This window comes from Manis pentadactyla, chromosome 4, assembly GCF_030020395.1.
Source record: "Manis pentadactyla isolate mManPen7 chromosome 4, mManPen7.hap1, whole genome shotgun sequence".
NCBI classification, from domain to species: Eukaryota; Metazoa; Chordata; class Mammalia; order Pholidota; family Manidae; genus Manis; species Manis pentadactyla.
Genome location: NC_080022.1, coordinates 140658718 through 140678412, shown reverse-complemented (window position 1 = coordinate 140678412; position 19695 = coordinate 140658718). Strand labels below are relative to the sequence as shown.

Below are 19695 nucleotides of genomic sequence, written 5' to 3'. Positions count from 1 at the left end.
TCAGTTCCTTAGAGAGATAATGTGGGTATGCACAGGGTAAGTGGAGGCTGGAGCTAAGCGGAAGGTTAAGTTTTGAGGACAGCAGAAAGAAACCTGTAGGTCAAGAGAGAAGAGGGAAGGCAGACTGAGCTACCAGTCAGGGTTACCTTGGAGGGGGATGAGCAAAGAATGGAATTCTCTGAAAACTAAAGCCACTCAGCAGGAGATGGCAGCCTGGGTAGAGATGCCCAGGAAGGAACAGAAAAAAGAGAGCTAAGCCGTCTTATGGAAGACAGGGAAGGGCAAGAGAGAGAGAAAAGGAAATGAGCACCAGGCACCACAGACTGATATACTCTGCATTGCAAGACTTCAAGACTTAACAGCCCAGTGCAGCCCTGGAGGGAGGGAGAAAATCCCTGATCCAGCCGGGAAAAAAGGAGGGATGGTCAGAGGGCTGAACCAGGCCTCTTGAACTCTCAAGAATGAGGGACTCACTCCATCTTTACTGGGTCTGTTTTCTCCAAACAGGCCTCTTGGGAGGCATGAACATTACAGTGGCTGGTTAGGTTTTGCAAAATTTCTTTTTCTGAACTTCTGGTTTGGGAGAAACAGAATTTAAACTTGCACTATCAGTCAGTTATATTTTTCTTGGTTTTAAAAAGTCCTGCTTGCTACTGCTCCTCTGGTTAAACAGAAAAATCACACGGGTTTCCCCTACAAACTCAAGTTTACAGGTTGTTTTTCTTGTTTCTCTAAATGGAGCCAATTATTCTCACATTTGTTGAAACCTTCAATCAAACTTTATAGCTTGTTAATTTTACAAATGTCCTTAGAGCAAATAAGATGCAGACAGGAAAGTGAAGTCTTGCTGAGATTATTAAGAAAGCTTAAAATAGCCTACAATTCCACAAGCTGGTAAAATACAGGCTGCTAGGCTGGCTTCTAAGGTCAATTAGCAATGGGTTAATTATCATCTTTACTGAGCCAAGCCTACAGCATTGGCTATACAGGAAACTGAACTCACACTGAAGTGTTTTCATAAACTGGGTATCTCTAGTTACGCACGACTCACCCTCACAGGAGACTCACCCTCACAGGGTGGGTAGGACAATTCTGTAGTGGCCAAGGGTGGGTCAGCCTGAGAAGAGGTCTGCCAGTGAAAGTTCAGACACAGGAATCCTCTGGAGCTGGGAGGACAGAGGAAATGGTTTATTCACATTCTTAGTGGGAGGAGCTTCCAAGCAGGGACGGACTCCAGGGACAGGAGGGAAGCTGGCCACAAGGATGCACAATCATTCTGAAGTCAGAGGCAGCAGCTTATGAGAAGACAGACATTCACAGCCTACCCGAATCAGAACAAACTGGCACTGAACTGCGAGAGAGGGTCATGGGTCACAGGAGAAAGGAAGAACCTGTAGGTGCTGAATGACAGAGGGGACAGTGGGAAAAAAGGCATGAGTTCTTGTGCCAAGTGCCTGTCCTGACCACCTCTGGGCAGACTGTTCAAAGGGATCCACTCAATCAGCACTTCACTCTTTCCCTATTGCCACTGCAACAGTACCTCATTTCTATGCAGGGTAGCTAAGCAAAGGCCTCTCCTGTCACTTGTGATCCCAACATCCAGACCTATGGTTGGTCTGTGCTAGCTGAGGGGTCAGTGGGTCACAAGATGAAATGCTTGTATCACTAGCCAACCAACAGCAGAACAATTCTGTGTCTGGTTCCAATGGCTGCATTTTCTTCTTAACGGCGGCAGTGTGAGCAGCGTGGCGGTTACCAATTGGCTGGCAGTACACAGACGCCTGTTCAGAGTGGTGTGGCAGCCCGCCTGCCCCACCCATATGCACTTGCTTACAACCTAATCCTCAACTCTAGGCCCCAGGAACCCTGTTTGATACTTCCCTGCATGCCATTTGCTCCCTTTAGTATTTCTGAGACTTTACAGGTTATTCCACCAACCTATACCTTTATGCAATCAATTCATTCTCTCACTTTTAAGACTGACAAAAAGTCTTAGTCTTGTCTTTTCAAGAAGGCCTTTTTCTGGCTTGCCAGCTCACTGCCTACAACAGGGGTGGGTGGGACTGGCAAATGGTCAGATAGGAAGACTTCAGGACAGGGGAAGAGGTTATTTCAATAGTTTTATTGAAGATTCCAAAAGGTACGATACTTGGCTATGTTAGCACTGGAGGCGCATCAGGAGAACAGAAGAGTTGTGGAGTACATACTGGTGGTGAGAAGGTAAGTACAGTAGGAAAAATGGGTCCATTCAGGGAAGAGGCAAGTTGAGGCAGTACAGGGGGTTGGTCAAGTGTCTGGGCTTCCTAGTCAGAGAGACCTGAGTTCAAGTCTTTACTGCCACTTTCTAACTATGTGCCCTCAGACAAGTTACTCAACATCTCTGAGCCTTTGTTTGCTGAAGTAGTTTGTGAGGTTTAAAAAAGATAACACATACCAAATATTTAGTAAGGTGCCTGGGCCCAGTAAATGCTCAGTAAATGAGTGGTTGTTCCTTTTTTTCCTTGCTGCCTTGCTCAGAGGTGGGAGGGACACACTGCCTAACACCACTGAGCTGTGTGGAAGCCAGACGCAGGGGTAAGGAAGGAAGTATGGGGCTGGCACACAGCCTAGGGCTGAGTGGAGAGGCCCTGGAATGCTCACCTAGCTGTTGAAGTTGCTGAAATATTTTATTCAGAGATAAGGTGCTAGATCCAGGCTGTTGGGCACGTCACTGGTGAAGGGAAGGCCTGGCCTCTCTCTAACTGTCCCTCCTCTTACTCTCCAAACAGATTCTTGGACCTACCATAGGCATGCATGCATTCTACTGAGTCTAGAGAGGCCCCACGGGTCTGGGCTCTGGGACAAGCATGCCACTAATGCACGTATCAGAAATAAAATCCTGTAGTAAACATCATGACTGTCTTGCCCATCTGGTCCCTTCATGTTGGGGTGTGGGTGGTGGCTTTGCCTTTGTTAATGGTACCATCCTTAAATGAGATGCAGCTGGATCCTTGCTCCGGGTCTCTCAATACAAGAGAAATGATGAGAAAATGCCCAATGTAACATTTTCTACTTACCTGAACTTCCTGAGCATGGAATTCTGAACAAAGCCAGATAAGAGCCTGGGCTCTCCTGGGCAGAGTACAGTTTGCTCTTCTTGAACTGCTCCCTGATGTAGAGAAACTATTCTCTTCTAGAGCTCTGAGCTTTGGCTGTATGAGCAAGGTGGCTTCTCAACAGTGAGCGTGTCGCAGAGAGCAAACTATAGGCAGCAGTAGCTCGGGCTGCAGTCCAATCCGCTTCCCCTGTGGAGTGCTCTGAGAGCAGCCACCCACGTTGGCATGGGTTAGGGGTGGATACTGGCACTGCCAACACAAGCCTTTCAGGTCTAGCTGGCTTCAGCTGGTCTGAAACCTGGAACACAGGCACTGGGGCCCTCACTTACTAAACCAGCAGGGGAGGCTACAAGCTCAGCCCCTGGGGATGAAAGTTCTCGAGTCTGTCTCAGTCTGCAAATATCCACACGCAGTCTGTTTCTACACTGCCAGTTAGTTCTGTGCCAGCAGCACTATATCTTAGGCTGTAGTCACCCTGAGCTGCATTTTTATTTGCCTTTTAGACAGCTGGGATCAGGAGACTACCCTTTAGGTTTGTGTTCAGGCTCCTCTTCAAATTTATTCCTAGTTTTATTTATTTTGTGTGTGGGGGGGAGTGCCCTTTCTGAGACATCTGCAGCATTCAATACATTTAGTCAACATTCAATTCACCAAATATTTACTAAGTGTTTACTGTGTGCACAAGGCACTGTTCTAGACCCTGAGGATTCAGCTGAGAACAAAGTCAACTCTGTGCTCCAGTGGGAGGTTGGTCACATTCAGATTAGGTACATCAAAGACTCCCTGGATCAAGGGAGAAATACATCTTCCCCCCTACTCCTCTCCCATTACCTACAGCACTCAGGAGGGCAGAATCCTCACTCTTCTTCCCTCAAGAGAGGAGGAAGAGGCAGCGTGAAGAGAAGAAAAGCTCCTTGCAGAGACCTGGCACACTGCTCCTTTCTCTCTTTTAGGCAGATGGGTCTTGAGGAAGTCCAGATGGAGAATTAATTCCCTTGGGATCAGCCTTGCTACAAGATGAAACCCCAATCTCTCTTAAGGCTTTCCATGATCTGTTCACCCCCCTCCACCCCCCACTGTTATGTTACCACTGGCACTTGCTTATAACCTAATCCTCAACTCTAGGCCCCAGCAATCCTGTTTGATACTTCCCTGCATGCCATCTGCTCCCTTTAGTATCTCTGAGACTTTACAGGTTATTCCACCAACCTATACCTTTATGCAATCAATTCATTCTCTCACTTTTAAGATTGACAAAAAGTCTTAGTCTTGTTTTTTCAAGAAGGTCTTTTTCTGGCTTGCCAGCTCACTGCCTACAAATTTTTCTAAAGGCTCTGCTATGTGACAGGGGCTATGCTAGACATTCTGGGCACACAAAAGAGAACAAGGCAATGCAGCCCTGCACAGGACTTTCAATCCAGAGGGTGATTCCACAGTAACCTACATTGACCACTTCCAGGTCCACAGGTGTCCCTTCAGCACCTGTGGGTTAGACCCACACTGCACCCATCTTCTCTGACCTCATCAGCAGCCCTTAACATCTGTATTACTTACATGCCACAAAGTGAGTTACTGATCAGAATCACACTAGGCCCCTCTCTGTCACTGCCTAGTGAGCCAACGCTTTCTTGAATATTTCAGGTGGAGAGGATTCAAGATCCTGGGGAAGCTTTTAAAACCATCATTCCTTAATGTTTAAGACACACAGAAGTAATATTTGTTATTACCTACTTAACAGATTATTTTTTCCTGTTAGCTTCCAGTCTTGACCATGCTGCATGAGAGGCCTGTTACTGTTCTAAATCTACAAGGGGGTTCATCTCCTATGAGAGAATCCATTTCATTTTTGGACATTTCTAACTGGTAGAAATATCTATCCCTTTTAAGCTCAAATCTGTCTCCCAGTACTTCTAATTCTGTTCTCTGTGGCCACATAAAAAAACCCAAATTTTGCTTCTACCTGACTGGCCTCCAGTTATTCAAAGTCTGCTATGTTCTTTAGGCTAAACAATCCCACTCCCTTCAACTGGTCCTCATTTCAGCTGTCTCCTCAACATCCTGCTTATTCTTTTACTAAGACCTTCACTAGACCTCCTAGAATGAGTGCCCACGTGTGGTCTGGCAGCAGAGCACAGAGCGGAGTGTCCCTCCTTGTTCTGTCTGGATACCTCAATTCTATGAAGAGGCCAAAATGGCACTGGTCTTATTCACCACCTCTGCTAATGACACACTGTGAGCCTTTAATCAACAAATCCCCAAATTGTTTTCACATATGTGGCTAAAGAATAGCTCCTCCACCCCCCATTACTTGGAAGCCCTCTACTATTCCTTTTATAACATTCCTTCACTGTTGTCTCCCCATGCATTAAAAAACCCTACTATGTGGTACTGTACCACATGTTATTAGCTATGTGTAGCAGACTTTTTGGATAAGGTAGGACTTTTACATTTATTCTTGTTTGAATTCATCTTGTTATTTACTTCTTTCATTGTAGCCTATTAGGTTATCCTTGGATCCTAAATTTGTCATCTGAGTATGTATTCCCTCTCAAGTTCACGACATCCATAAATTTGATCTGTTGATTTGTTTATGCTAATCTTTCTCCCATTAATCTATCCTGTTTTCTCTCCTAAGTAAGATTCCTGAGGGCAGGCACTGTAATTTGTACACACACACACACACACACATACACACACACACACACACAGATGTGTGTGTGATATTTATAGAAAAATATATCCGCAGCATCTACTATAGACTATGGGCACTTGAACAACATGGATTACATCACAGAGGAGTGCTAGCCACATTGTACACTATGTGGACTATGCTCCTTGCATTCTGCAACACAGATGCCCTGGGCAGACTGAGAAGGTCTTTCTGCTTTGGGTGGTGTTCCCCACGGAGGCTCAGGCTCAGTAAAGGATAGGTGCTCTCTTTTGTCAGGCTGCCTACAGAGTTTCTAGTCTGAAATAAGACACCACAAGAAGCCAAGCTCTGGCATGTTTCCCCTTGTCTAACTGGAGGCTGTTGCCCCAGGATAAGGTGTCACACATCTCAGCAAGAGCTGAGACGCATGCTCTTCAGAGCACTGATGTCATCTGAGAAATAATTACCCCGTACCTCAAAACCTATGGGGGCACAGCATATTAAAAATATGGCATACAGAAATTCTCTAAGATTAGGGCTGAGGTAGAAGGCCACTTTAAGTGGCATTTTCAGGTCCTACATTTAAAGTCCTATATCTGAAAGGTGGTCCACACCTCATAGTTGGAGATAACACAGGCTTTGCTAACTAGGAAAAAGTATAGTAAAGCAAATGCCTGCACACAGAAGTCCAAGAAATATTAGTTCATTTTTTTTCATCTATAAACACTAAAAAGAATATAAAAAAAAACTCCACTTGCATCAGAATCACATAGTAAGCTAGTTAAAAACATGGATTCCAGGACTCCATTTTGTACTAAATGAGTATTTTTGGGGGTAGAGCCTTGGAATGTGTACCTTGAACAATAGTGCCAGGTAATCGTGAATCCTGATATTTGAGAATCACAGCTTTAAAAGGCTGCAAGGTGGTCAGAATCTTAGTCCACTCTTCAAAATGCAACTCTACCTTAGCTAAGGTACAAAAATTACATTACATTTTTTCATTTTTACTTTTAGGATCTAGAAAACCTCAGCACCTATGACACAGTGACTATTACATTCAGAGAATGATAACAGAGATGAGGAAACTGATACTGGAATAAACTAAATAAGATTTGAAGCCAGACACAACGACTTCCCAGTTCACTGTTCTTGCCACCTCACCAGAGCCTTGGGAGAACACCATAGGGTCTTCAAAGGCCGAACAACAAAACCTGCTGTATGCTCCACTCACAGTTACTAGTTTCAGCCAACATTCAGTGAAGGGCTGCTTCATGTCAGGCACTGTGTGAAATTATTTACATGCACCAACTCATCTAATCCCCACCACAGCCCCATGAAGTAGTACAGAAGAGAAAATCAAGGCACAGAGAAGTAACTTGCTCAAGGTTAGGCAGCTAGTAAGTGGAGGAGCTGGAATGTGTCTCTGCTTTTATTTAGTGTTCCAACTTCCCTAGGCTCTCAGTGGATCCAGAGCATTCACCTGTGCTTCAGGCAGAGACTCTCACAATCCCCACAAGCGGAAAACCTGGCCTAGTATAGAATACAAAGGGGCAGCCCCTTGTTGCTAGTTTCCTGAAGACTGAACTCCTTCTGGGCTTGGTGCACTCCTCCTGGGCAGCTGACATACCATGGGTCTGGGGAGAGCAGGGTTGAAAGAAAAGTTAATCTCATCTTCCCCTAACGTGTGTGATCTTGGACAAGTTACTAAACCTTGTTTGTGCAGATGATGCAGAAGGTCTCTTTCCATGATTCTGGGCAGTCATTTTGGAAAGGAGGAGAGAAAAGACAGTTCTGCCACTGGCCTTGATGCTGGAGCTCAGTTCTGTCACAGGGAACAGTGCCAAGAGCTGGGCTTGGCCTTTTTAGAAGGGCTAAGATTCAGAATCTGAACTAACATTGAGAGGCTGCAGATAATTCCTGATGGAAAAAGGTGGTATAGGTTCTTCACATATGATAAGCTGTTGAGGAAGGCTTGGAGAATTTTATAGAATCATTAGCACAGAGCTCCCCTTTGGCCACAGAGCAGAGGAAGAAACAGCAGACCAGTTTATAAAGCTCCAGAGCGGAAAATTTCTGTTGGTATCCAAACTAAGTTTTTGGCTTTCTGTGAGGTTTGGAAAGACTTATACTGATGTTTTAATCACCTGTTTAGTGTTCTTAAGACTCTTGTCAGCGGCCTCACTGAGCTTGCTCCAGCAGGCAGTGGGGAGCTGCTGGCTCATACACTGATCTTTTTGTGAGCCATTTCTTTCCCATGGCCACTTCTGGTACCTTGTAGCTCCCCCCAGGCCACTTGGAGGGTACGGGCCAAACCTTTATGCCCTGTAGGAGGCTGAGGACAAGCTTTCTGGCTAACTTCTCACCAGATCCAAAGCCAGGAAAGGTCCCTTAAGAAAAGCAAAGGTGCAAAGAAGTCAGGAGTGGTCTCTGGAGGCCATTGTGCCAGCAAAGTTTCTGTGGTGGCACAGAGGGAACTGGCTTACCTTCTAGGAGAACCACCATCTGGACAGTCGAAAGCTCTTGCATACTGATCATGAAGGAAGTCCTCACAAGTGAAAAAGAATACTGAACAAACTCAGGGCAGGGCATATTCTAGAAACAAAAACTCATATAAGCATGCAATAAGACCATTAAGGAGATGCAGAGCACTGGCACATAGAACAAGCCAGCATTTTACTTCCTCTGCAGTTTTCACTGGTCACAGATTCTTGGTGGTTGAAACATCCTATTGTACTGGGAAAGCTGTGGTGGTGGTGAAGTGGTGACTGATGGTTGCTAAGCACTGTGTTATTTAATTTGATTATCACAGTAATCCCTTGAGACAGAAGGAGGAAGAGGAAATTGAGGCTTGAAGGAAACAAATATCTAGTAAGTGGTGAAGTAGGAATGTGAACCCAGATTTGTCCTACTCCAGTCTGTACTCAGTCCGTTAGGCTTTGTAGCCTCTTAGGAAGGTAATGGTACTTTCAGAGAAAGAGCCTACTTCAAGTGCTTTTCACTAGCAGATACACATCCCCTGGCTCAGCAGCAGCCCAAAGGCCCACCCACCCCCAGGACAAGATAAACTGTTCTAATGAATCTGCATTTAGATGAACACAAACCAAATGGGTACTTAGCCAAGCCACAGGCAAGAACAGAGATACTGAAATTAAAAATTTCTCAGCGCACCTGCCCTAAAAGGAGTTTTATCATAAGGTTAACTTCATTTCCCTGGACACAGTATGGGCAAAACCTCAGCTGATGAGCCACATGAATATGGGAAGTCAGTCACTGCTGGATGACAAGTAAAGATCTACATATGAGTGTCCCCAGAATTTCTACACAGAAACACTACACAGTCTTGAACTTTGGATGTATTGTAAAGAGGAAAATCTACCAGAGAACATGGGGACAAGACAAAGGAAATCAAAGTTTCCTCCTTCCACCTGGCACCCAAAGGCTGCACAAATATGTTAATCCAATAAACTATCACTGTATAAGCAACGGGGTGTGTTGTTCACCTGGCAACCCTTGATCCTGGAGTAATATATGAAAGCAGAGAAGAAAAAGAACAGTAGTTTACTTCTCAACAGAGAGACCAGGCTTAGTGGGGAGATGCTGACTTCTGATTGAGTTCTCAGCGAGTATTTCCCCACTACAAAATTTTCTCTTTCCTTCTCTGTTCTTTCCAGGGGAAGCTTCTTAAACTGTGTTCTCTCTAGCTGACAGTTAACTTCCCTTTGTCTGGACAGACCACTCCACACATGCCATTGTTCCCTGCCCTGTTATGCCAGAGTTCAAGCAGATAAGCTGCAAACATGGCTTTTAATGGAGGAAGGGAGGGGGTCTCTCAAGGGAACTCTGCTTATTGAAGGAAAAGAGACTTCTACAGTGGCAAATGGCACATAATGCCCTTCCACAGCGACTGCAGAGGAATCTACTTACAAAGGCAACAGTTAGAAAGAGAAGAGAGAAAAGGAAGGGAAAGAGAGGGAGATCATGACCAGAGAGGTCTTAAGTCCACAGGAATAACTGTGGAGATGAGGGAAGGGCTGTCTCATCATGAGGGCAAAATTAACCAGACCCATCTGGTTATGACAGAAGGAGGGGATGCTGGGATAACGAATGGGGACAGAAGCTTAGAGTCCACTGCAATACATGAGGGATGTAGGAGAGAAGAGTCCCAAAGCTGATGACAGGGCAGACAGGAAACTTACATGTCCATGCTTACAGGAAAGAAAGTGAAATTCTGGGTCTTCTATTTTCTGCAGGATTTCAAATAGGTGTCTAAAGTTCACCCTCTTCCCAAGGATGTGCTGACAGCTGGGAATACTGCCCATCAGGTCAGGTAAGGCAGGGCTCCAGACCTCTCCAGGAGTTCATAAAGAGGGTTCAGTAAGGACTCAAACCATGATCCAAAACACAAGTGGGACTGCCATTTCCTGTTGGGTTTCCATGCTATAAAAACATGGGGGAGAAATACCAACTGCAAAATGCTTGGTCTTCTGAGGAAAATGGAGTATGCAGTGTAGCCGGCTCCAGGTCCTGACTTGTAAATCTAAGTGAGAACTAGTTGTTAGCTGCTAGAGGATTATAGTGTTAAAAAGACATTCCACCACCCAGCCTGCCAGTCTTTCTGCTCACTGTCTGTGGACTTCCAGGGAGCTGACGACAAAGTCTGTAGGAAGGGCAGCCTTGGGCTTTGGCAGCTCCTTCTGGACCCCAGTTCACTGTCCTGTGTTCTTAAACAGCTCTGATGGAACAAGCCATCTGTGAGGGTTATTTAGCTTGGAACTGGAAGAGGGTGAGGATGTGGAAAAAATAAACCGAGCAGCCAAAGGATGGGGCCAGAAACAGAGAGAAGGCAGGTAGCATGTTCGTGGGACTATGTGCCAGGGCCAAGAGTGGGGTGGGATTGCAGAAAGGAATGGTGCTGAAAGGAGGCCAGCATGGGAAGCACTGGAACTCCCAGGACAGCAAGATTTTATTTCCAAAGTGGTGTTTTGTTGTTTTCCTCCAAGGGCTCACAAACCCTCACGTTAGGGTTTCCATTACAGGAGATACTGGGGTAATGTAACTGCAAGCACACCTGCCTGGCCTTCTGAAAAACTATCTGAATCCTGTTTTATTTTTTGCTGGGCCTGAATCTTAGCTTGAAAGGTAAATATAACAGCTTTTCCACATCTAAAGCCACAGGACAATGGCAAGAGCTGAAAGGGTAGAAAATGGAGATGGTGGAGGATTTGAGGGAATCCTTAAGAATTACAGAAACCAGCAACAGAAACTACAGGATGATCTGAAGAGATACATGGGAATCTGTTATAGGACTGGGTTGTAACAGGTCGTTTTTTTGAAGTCAACTTTCCCCTCCACTCACTATGAAGAACATATGCATTGAAAGAGACTTTTATTTTAAAATCTAGGCATTTTTGCTTACGTTATCTCTTGTAATCCTTACTGAAATCTTATGAAGGGACTACTGCCACCCCCATTTTTACAGAAAGTAAACTCAGTTCTAGACAGAATAAAAAACTTATATGGAGTTCTCTTATGACCAGAACAGAGCACAATGAAGACTATGATTTTTATCTAAATCAGGGAGATGTATATTTCTGCAGGACATTCTGGCAAAATGACATTAGAGTTGATGGTATCTCATCTGATGCATTCCTGATCACCAACACCAAGCCTATGTGGTGTGGTATAGCTTCACAGGATTTGAAAGACCAAATAGCTGTTGTTAGAATATATTTCCGATTCTTTATTGTATCTTTCCAAGTCATCAGACTAAGAATAGGCTTAGAGAGAGCAAGCCAGTAACTATGAATGTTGCTTACTATACTTCTGAAGCACACACAAAGAAAGACAAGCAAACAGTTATAAACTACTTTGAAGTATAGTTTCAGAGCTTCATACTGATAAGACAGAAAGAGAAACAAAATTTCTGTACCAGCCTGTACTAGGGAAACCTACACACAGCCTGAACTTTTTTTGAATAGAGAACACAGAGCTGTCACTTAATTCTTACTACTTAGATTAAAGCCATTTTTGCTGCTGACAAACTAGAAAAGAAGTTCAGTGAGAGTATGTATTGTAGGAGGTACTGAAGACATGGTGGCACATTGGCTTCAAGTACCAGGCCAAATTGAAGCTGCTTAGTAATATGTAGTTTAAACACATGGCACATGGTAAAAACAAATGTACAAAGGGCTAAATTTTTTGTTTTTTGGTATAATTAATTTACAATTACATGAGGAACATTATGTTTACTAGACTCCCCCCATCACCAAGTCTCCCCCACAAACCCCATTACAGTCACCGTCTATCAGCGTAGTAATATGTAGAGTCACTACTTGTCTTCTCTGTGTTGCACAGCCCTCCTCGTGCCCCACCCCCACATTATACATGCTAATCATAATGCCCCCTTTCTTCCCACCCCTCCGTATCCCTCCCTTCCCACCCATCCTCTTCAGTCCCTTTCCCTTTGGTAACTGTTAGTCCATTCTTGGGTTCTGTGTTTCTGTTGTTTTGTTCCTTCAGTTTTTTCTTTGTTCTTATACTCCACAGATGAGTGAAATCATTTGGTATTTGTCTTTCTCTGCCTGCAAAAGGCCAAATTTTGAAACAAAAATTTCCCACCTCTGGTTTCTAGACCCTCTGGTTCCTCAGCCCTGTTACCAGTTTCTGGTATGTCCTTCAGAGAGATATTATGCATATACTGCCATGTATCATTAACTGTAGGCTCTCCCTATACCTTGTATAAATATATATTACATAAATGGTTATACACTTTGCCATTTTTTTTTGCTACTTTTAAAAAACTTAACAGCATATCTTAGAAATCATCATCATTTGTGAAACACATTTCATACCAACGCTAAAGATCATTAACAAGTTTCTGGAACTGATCCAGAAAACCTTATGTATTTATTACAACAGAGTTTCTCTGTGTTGAGAGGACTGAGAAACCTAGAAAAGGAAGCAAAGAAAAGCAGATAGGAAAAAACCCTGTTCATCAGTCATCATCCAGTCCAAGAGGACTGGGAGTAGTCAGTAACAAAAGACCCCTCAACCAGGGTCTCAAATGACAAAAGGCTGGGCAAGAGGGAATATATTTATATGTCAGAAAATAATGTAAAAAGTACATCTATGTACTCTAGTCTTCATACTTCCCTGGAAGAGCTCCCACCCCAGAGTAATCAACATAAGGAGGATCTTCAACAAATCTGAAGGCCAGAGACAAACACTGCAACATTTTTTACTGTGAAAACGAAACTACATAAATTCCATACCATGTGCAGCCCAGTTGTAAGGCCTTCTACATCTGAAGGCTTAGGCATCATCTGTGAGTCCAGTCTTCTTGTCAGAGACCCTATGTACCTACCACTGAACAGAAAATGGGACACTGGAGGTGTTTCAGGCTGATATCACAGTCTGAAGTACTACTATGGAACAGCACCCTACTCCTGGGGGCATGTATAACTCTGCTTCCTAGACTGCATCTCCTGAAACACTTTAAGGGATTCCACTGAATTCACTCAATAAATACGTACTAAGCACCTGCTACGTGTGGCAGGCCTTATTCAAGGCACTAGGTATATTCAGTTGTCCTACTGGTTATGGAGTTTAATATTCTGGTGAGAAAAGCAAATAAATGTCAAGCCGTGGGAGGTACCATACAAACAGAGTAAAAGCTTTAAAAAAAAAAAGAAAATTTGGCTGGATTATTGCAATAATTTGTTTTAATATTCAGAGATATCTGAATACTAAAGAAGACCAAAATATTTGGTCAAAGTAATGGTTAACCTTAAATTGCAGGAGGAAAGAAAAACAGATTGAAAAAAAAACATAAGAGTAAGAGGGACTGAGAGCAGCAGGGTTGGGATTTTATATAGGACTGCTCCTTTACATAAGATGGACAGGGGCTCCCAGATAAAGTATCATTGGATCAGATGTGAAGGAGTGAGCCACAAAAAGAGGGAGCCTTGTAGTGGGCTTTCTGGGCAGATAACTAGAGCACCAGAGAGCCCCCTCTCTCCTCAGAAGGGCTTGCCAGCGATGCAGTGTGAATGAAGGAGAATAGGCTCTTTTAGCCCAGCCGGGTGAGAGGAGAGGCCTTTGAGAGTTTATGCAGCTTGCAGGCCCTCCATGCAGTTTCTGGAGAGTTTCCATCACAGATGAGAGTTAAATGTTGAATTTTAAGTTGACCACAAATATTTACTATCCCTGGACCACAAATGCAGTATCTTCTCTGTGGTTTAGCTGGCACCACGTACATATTTATGAATCTCTGTATGTCTGCCTATTATTTAAATTTCTTATAGAAGTGCCAAGGTCTTTACTTGTGATTTACCCCTTCTTACTCCACATTAGTGGGTCTGAACTCTGATCAGGCCCAGTTCTTGGAGAAAGGAGATATCTTCACAATTGAAGTTTAGGGTCTTCCTAGTTAAATTTCCTATTACTGCTTTCCTCTTCAAAAAAATATCACTTGAGGGTCAGTTGCAAGTTCTTATTTTTGAATTACAATGTAGAAGTTGAAACATTTCTGTGCTTTTTCCCCCCACTAAATAAAGAATAAAAATTAAGTATATACTTCAGCTATATTAAAAAGCAAAACAAACAAAAAAGCTAGGTGTAATTGAGCCCTAAACTTCTAAATGTGTACTCTTATTTACTTACCAATTCCTGAGAATTATGACCAGCATTAAAGTTACAAGAATGTAGGAAACAGTCCTTGCTACTTGGCTGGACCTTTAATAAACTGGCTTGGGAAAGGACTCTGGCTCCACAGTTTCTCTTACCCAGTTGGCAAGAGAGTCATGTGGCATTATCATCAAATAAAGGCATACAGGTAGATTGCTTGAAACTCCTCAATTTCAAAACAGTCACTCCTACCCCATTCTGGGTATGTGCAATTGTCTTCATCTTTCTCAGCCCAGCTTACTCATATTCTGGTTGTGGGAGGTGGGGGAGATACCAAGCCACAGAATTGAGACCCAGCACAGAAGGACTTAAGGGGCATCTTCGTGAATCAATGGATTGTTCTTTCCTGAGCTTTACAGGGGAGTAGCAGGGTTACTTGTTATGGAGTATCAAGTCATGCACATATAAATCCATGTAAGCACATTTTAAGAACAACACTCACCTTAATAAAATGAACAGTGACTTTCAAAGATTTCAACTTGGGAGGCTAGAAACTCATTTTTTAAAAACTAGCACTGACTTACAATTACATTGGCACTAAGTACATGCTTCTAACTATTTTGTTCACCCTTCCAGTTTTCCACTGAAATGACTGAAAAACTGAAGAAAGCATGTTATCAGTATTAGGCAACCACGTATCAGAAACCATGAGGAATTTTCTGCAAGATAAACTACAAATGGGACTGGAATGAAGAAAAAGACGACTGATGTTCAATCCTTTGCCTGCTTAATGAGTACGCAGATTAGCAGTGGTACCCCACTAATGCCCTTATCTTGGAGCAACTAGGACAAGAGCCAAGGTGGGTTGTGACACACTTAGAATGGCACAACTGGATTCCACTAGGGTATCAAAAGAAACTCAGCAGATGCTGCCTTACAACTGGTATTGGCTCCTTGAGGCAGAAGGAAGACAAAACTGAGGCTGGCTTCTAAAAAGACAGAAATCCCAGAATAAGAAGAGTAAATTGAGAAACTTGGTCTACCACAGCAGAAGATTTAGCTCACTGCTGTAACTACATCTAGCTCTAGTGTCCTTTTTGAACTCCTCCAGGAGAGTTTACCACCAGCAAATGTTCCTGAGGACAATATCAAATGTTCCTCTTTTTCCTTTATCATACCTGAAAATTTTAACAGGGACCCATCTAAGCTCTTATGAACAAGAGACTGCCTCAATAAAAATGAAAAAAAAATCACCTAACATATGAAAAGGTATTACAATTGAACAGAAGGATACTGATCTAAGGAGTAAGTAAATATGTCTCTAGGAGAGTCATTGTGAAAACTCTGGAAACTTGACTTTTAAAAAGCTAAGGTTTTAATACTTAGTAAGAATTAACAGTGATGGCAGAAGGACAGATAAATAGAGCATTAGAGTAAAATAGGAAGTCAGAAATAGATACAAATATATATAATCACCTGACAACACACAACTGCAGTTCAGTGAGGAAAATGGAACTTTCAAGAAATGGTGCTGGATCACCTGGACATCATTATGGAAAAAAATTAACCTTGCCTCTGTACCACATGCCATGAATGAAAATTAATTTGAGATGGACTATAGATATAAATGTGGAAGGCAAAATAATGTAACTTCTAGAGAAAATATGTAAGAATATCTTCATGATCTTGGAGTAGGTAAACATGTCTTAAACAGGACCACAAAAGCACTATCTGCAAAAAAAAAATTTGATTTCCTTAAAATTAAGAACTTGTGTTCATCAAGACATCATTATGAGTGAAAACATTAGCCACAAACTGAGATAAGACATTTTCTCTCTATATATATATCCAATATGGGACTTATATTCAGAATATTAAAAAAAGATTGTATAACTCAGTAAGAAAAAGACAAAACTACCCAGGGTAAAAATAGGCAAAAATCAGGAAAAGAAACTGCACAGAAGAGGCTATCCCAAAAGACCAATAGCAGAAGAAAAAGTACTCAACCACGTTATTCATCAGGGAAATGCAAATTAAAATGACAATGAAATACTTCTACACATTCACCAGAATGGCTAAAATGCAAACCAAGACCCAAATCAAAACTAAGTGTTGCCAAAGATATGGAACAACTGAAACTCTCATACGCGGCAGGTGGTTGGTATTGGTACAATCAGGTTGGAAATCTGTTTGGCAGTATCTACTGAAGTAACATACACCTTACCTTATGACCTAACAATCCCATTCCTAGGTATATATTAAAGAGAAAAAAGAGCATATATCCATCAAAAGACATACATAAAAACATTCTTTACTGTTGAAATTTTCAAACACACAAGAGAACAGTTTAATGATTTACCATGTAGCTTGAGCACTTACCAACATCTTACCAATACTTTTTTCAATAATTTTCCTTGTACCCCTGCCAAATCTTTGTCCTTGAAAATTTTAAATCGAACCTCATTCACCATACTGAAAATCTGTAGATATTTCTAACTCATAAGTCTTTTTTTCCCCTAGCATAGCCTCCATCATGTTATACAAATCAAAATTGATAATTTATTAGCATCATATACTAATGATGCTAGGAGTCCACTTTCAAATTCTCCAGATTATCTCAAAAATGCCATTTCATAACGGGGTCATCAGAATTAAGATCTAATAGGCAAGCTCTATATTTTGTATTTGGTTGATATGTCTCTTAGGACTCAATGTGGAACAGTTTCGCTACTTTTCTTTTTAAAAGCCATTCACCTCTTGAAGCTATTCTTGATGTTTTTTAACCCATGTTCTGGATTTTTCTACTAGTATCTTGTTCTACTGGGATACATAGCTAATATTTTCTCTTTCCTTTAGGAAAGTTGGTCGATACTTTTCTGGATAATGTAGCTTAGCAAAATTGACACAAGAAGTGATGGAAATGTTCCACAGCATGACTGTGCTGGTGTTAACATTACTGTACATTTTTGTCAAAACTCATCCAATTGACACTTAAAATTGGTGAATCGCTTATCTTATGTAATTTGTTATGTCACAATAATTCTGCCTAAAAATTTGACACAAGACCTAAAAAATCTGTAAAAACCAATAATAAGGGAAGAAACAAAAAAAGGAGGTGTTAAAATTTTTCCCCCAAAACTACTTATAGGTGAGTTCCTTCAGTTCATGTGTTAAGTCCAGGGAAAGGAAATCCCGGGGCAAAATAACTCTAAAAACTGAAATCAGTCAAAGGGAGAAATAAAGTTTAAAATCTGTTTATTGCTCACACACTGCAGTCCGGGACCTTCTCTCTTTCCTGCTCTAGTAGAAGGAAAACCCGCCCGCTGCTCACCTCTCAGGTACAGATAAGCCCTCCTTGCCCAGGTAATTACCCATTGATATGGAGATGAAGTTCTCTCCACCCCTGAGGAATGATACAAATGCACTAAAGCCATACTTCTTTCCACCTTTGAATGCCTATTGATATGCAGATGTACTAAAGCCAGGCGAGATATTCTGGAAATGTACAATTTTAACCACATCATGTATTGTATCAATAAATATTTATTAGTGTTATGAGGAAGTGTCTATGCTCCAGGAACTGTTCTAACTAAGCATTAAGGATTAATACAGTAAATAAAAACAAAGTTTTTACACACTAGTGTGGGGACAATAAATAAGCAAAGCAAAACAAAAACCAATTTCCAGGTGTTGGTAACTGCTAAGAAGAAAAAAATAAAGTCCAGTAAGGGGACAGAGTGTGGCAGGGATACTTTCATTTCTATGGATCATGGGTAAAGACTTCCTGATAAGTCTTTAACTCCTGAATCGGGATCTGAAGGACAGAAAGTAAACTGTGCAGTGGGGTAGTGGCAAATGAGGCAGAACAGAAGGGCAAAACACCACAGTCATGACTTGCTTGGCATGACTAATTCGTAGGCCATTTTAGTCAGTGAAGAGTAAGTGGAGAGTGGTAGGAGATGAGGTTAGAAAGGAAGTAAGCCTTAGTCAGGGCTTAATATTTTTTTCTGAATGAGACAGGAATCCTCTGGAGGAGCTTGGAGCAGTGGTGTTATATAACCCAACTTACTTCTTAAAAGATCACTCTGGCTGCTGTTCTGAAACTAGACTGAAGTGGGGTAAAGGTCAGAACAAACTTAGTGTAATAATCTAAGCAAGAGAAAGCAACATTTTAGACTAGGGTAGTACTAATGGAAATAATTAAATGGCTGGACGCTGTCCATATTTCAAAGGTAGAGAGATAGGGTTGCAGAGAGACTGGAGATAGAGTATGAGAGAAAGAGTGGAGAATGACTCTTCAAGTAGTATATACTTTGCAGGTCACAGGAAAAGAAAAGCTGCTTTCCATTTCTTTTTATAAATCCGGCACACCCTAATACTCAAATACCCAAAGAAAAAACAGCAAAGACAGAAAAAGGAGGCCAGGCCCTATGGAAATGGATGTAAATATCCTAAGTAAAATAACAGCAACTCAGCAAATTAAGTTTAGCAGACCATTAAAGTACAACTATAATGAGTCCAAGTAGAGTTTACTCCAGTAAGAAACAGACAAGTCAAGCTTAGAAAATATATTTGAAGGCAAATTCTGGTGCGCTAAGATCCCCACCCCTTAAGATCCAATCACCACCGACCAGATGGTCGCCCATCCGTTAAGATCCAATCACCAATGCAGAACACACCCTACCCCTACTCCTTAAAAACGCCCTTCCTCACTCACGAGCTGCTGGTCCCTTTCTTTGGGGGCAGCCATTTCCTCTTTCAGATAATAAAATCTCTTGCGTGGGCCTGTGTCTCCTGAGTTGTTCTGGGGTAAGGGAGGTTGAGGTGAGATACCCTTTCATTGGTGCTGTGACTTCGGATTAGGTTCTCCCATTGACTTTGCTCTTCCTCCGGGAACCTGAGCTGCTTTGGGAACCCTCACTGCCCGATCCTCCTCCACGAGCTCACCATCTATTTCCCCGGTCGCTCATCTTCTCGCCCAACACCGGCCTTCAATTTGGTAAGTCTCCCCTTCATGATCGACTTAAATGTCCCTGGGAAGTGACCATTGAGTGCCCGGCACCCCCAAAGGCTCCTCTGGGACAGGAGCACCTCCAACAACGACTTTCAGAGTCACAGTTGATCACCATAGTCGACCCTTCTCTGCCTCCCCATGGTGAGAATCCTCATTCACTGAGGCCCGGTCTCCCTTTATCTACTCGTAAACTCTCCTGGTACCAGGTACTGAGCCTCCTCGGCGTTTTCGCCTCGACCACTTGGTTAGAGGTGGTGTGGTGAGGACCCCCTAACTGTGTCTGGTCTTCTCAGCAACCTTCTCAATCACTC

The 19695-nt window shown here is 42.6% G+C and overlaps 1 protein-coding gene across 5 annotated transcripts in view; it reads right to left on the bottom strand.

Annotated features, from left to right (window-relative positions):
- Positions 1-19695, bottom strand: part of SMG6 (SMG6 nonsense mediated mRNA decay factor) — a 232681-nt gene that overhangs the window by 26030 nt on the left and 186956 nt on the right. Inside the window, exon 3 of one of the 5 annotated variants that reach the window (XM_036906136.2) lies at positions 1052-1166. The exons of the other annotated variants lie outside the window; for them this stretch is intronic. Within the exon in view, the coding sequence (XP_036762031.2) occupies positions 1052-1166 (115 nt within the window). The remainder of the gene's footprint in view (positions 1-1051; positions 1167-19695) is intronic. 5 annotated transcript variants of the gene reach the window in all.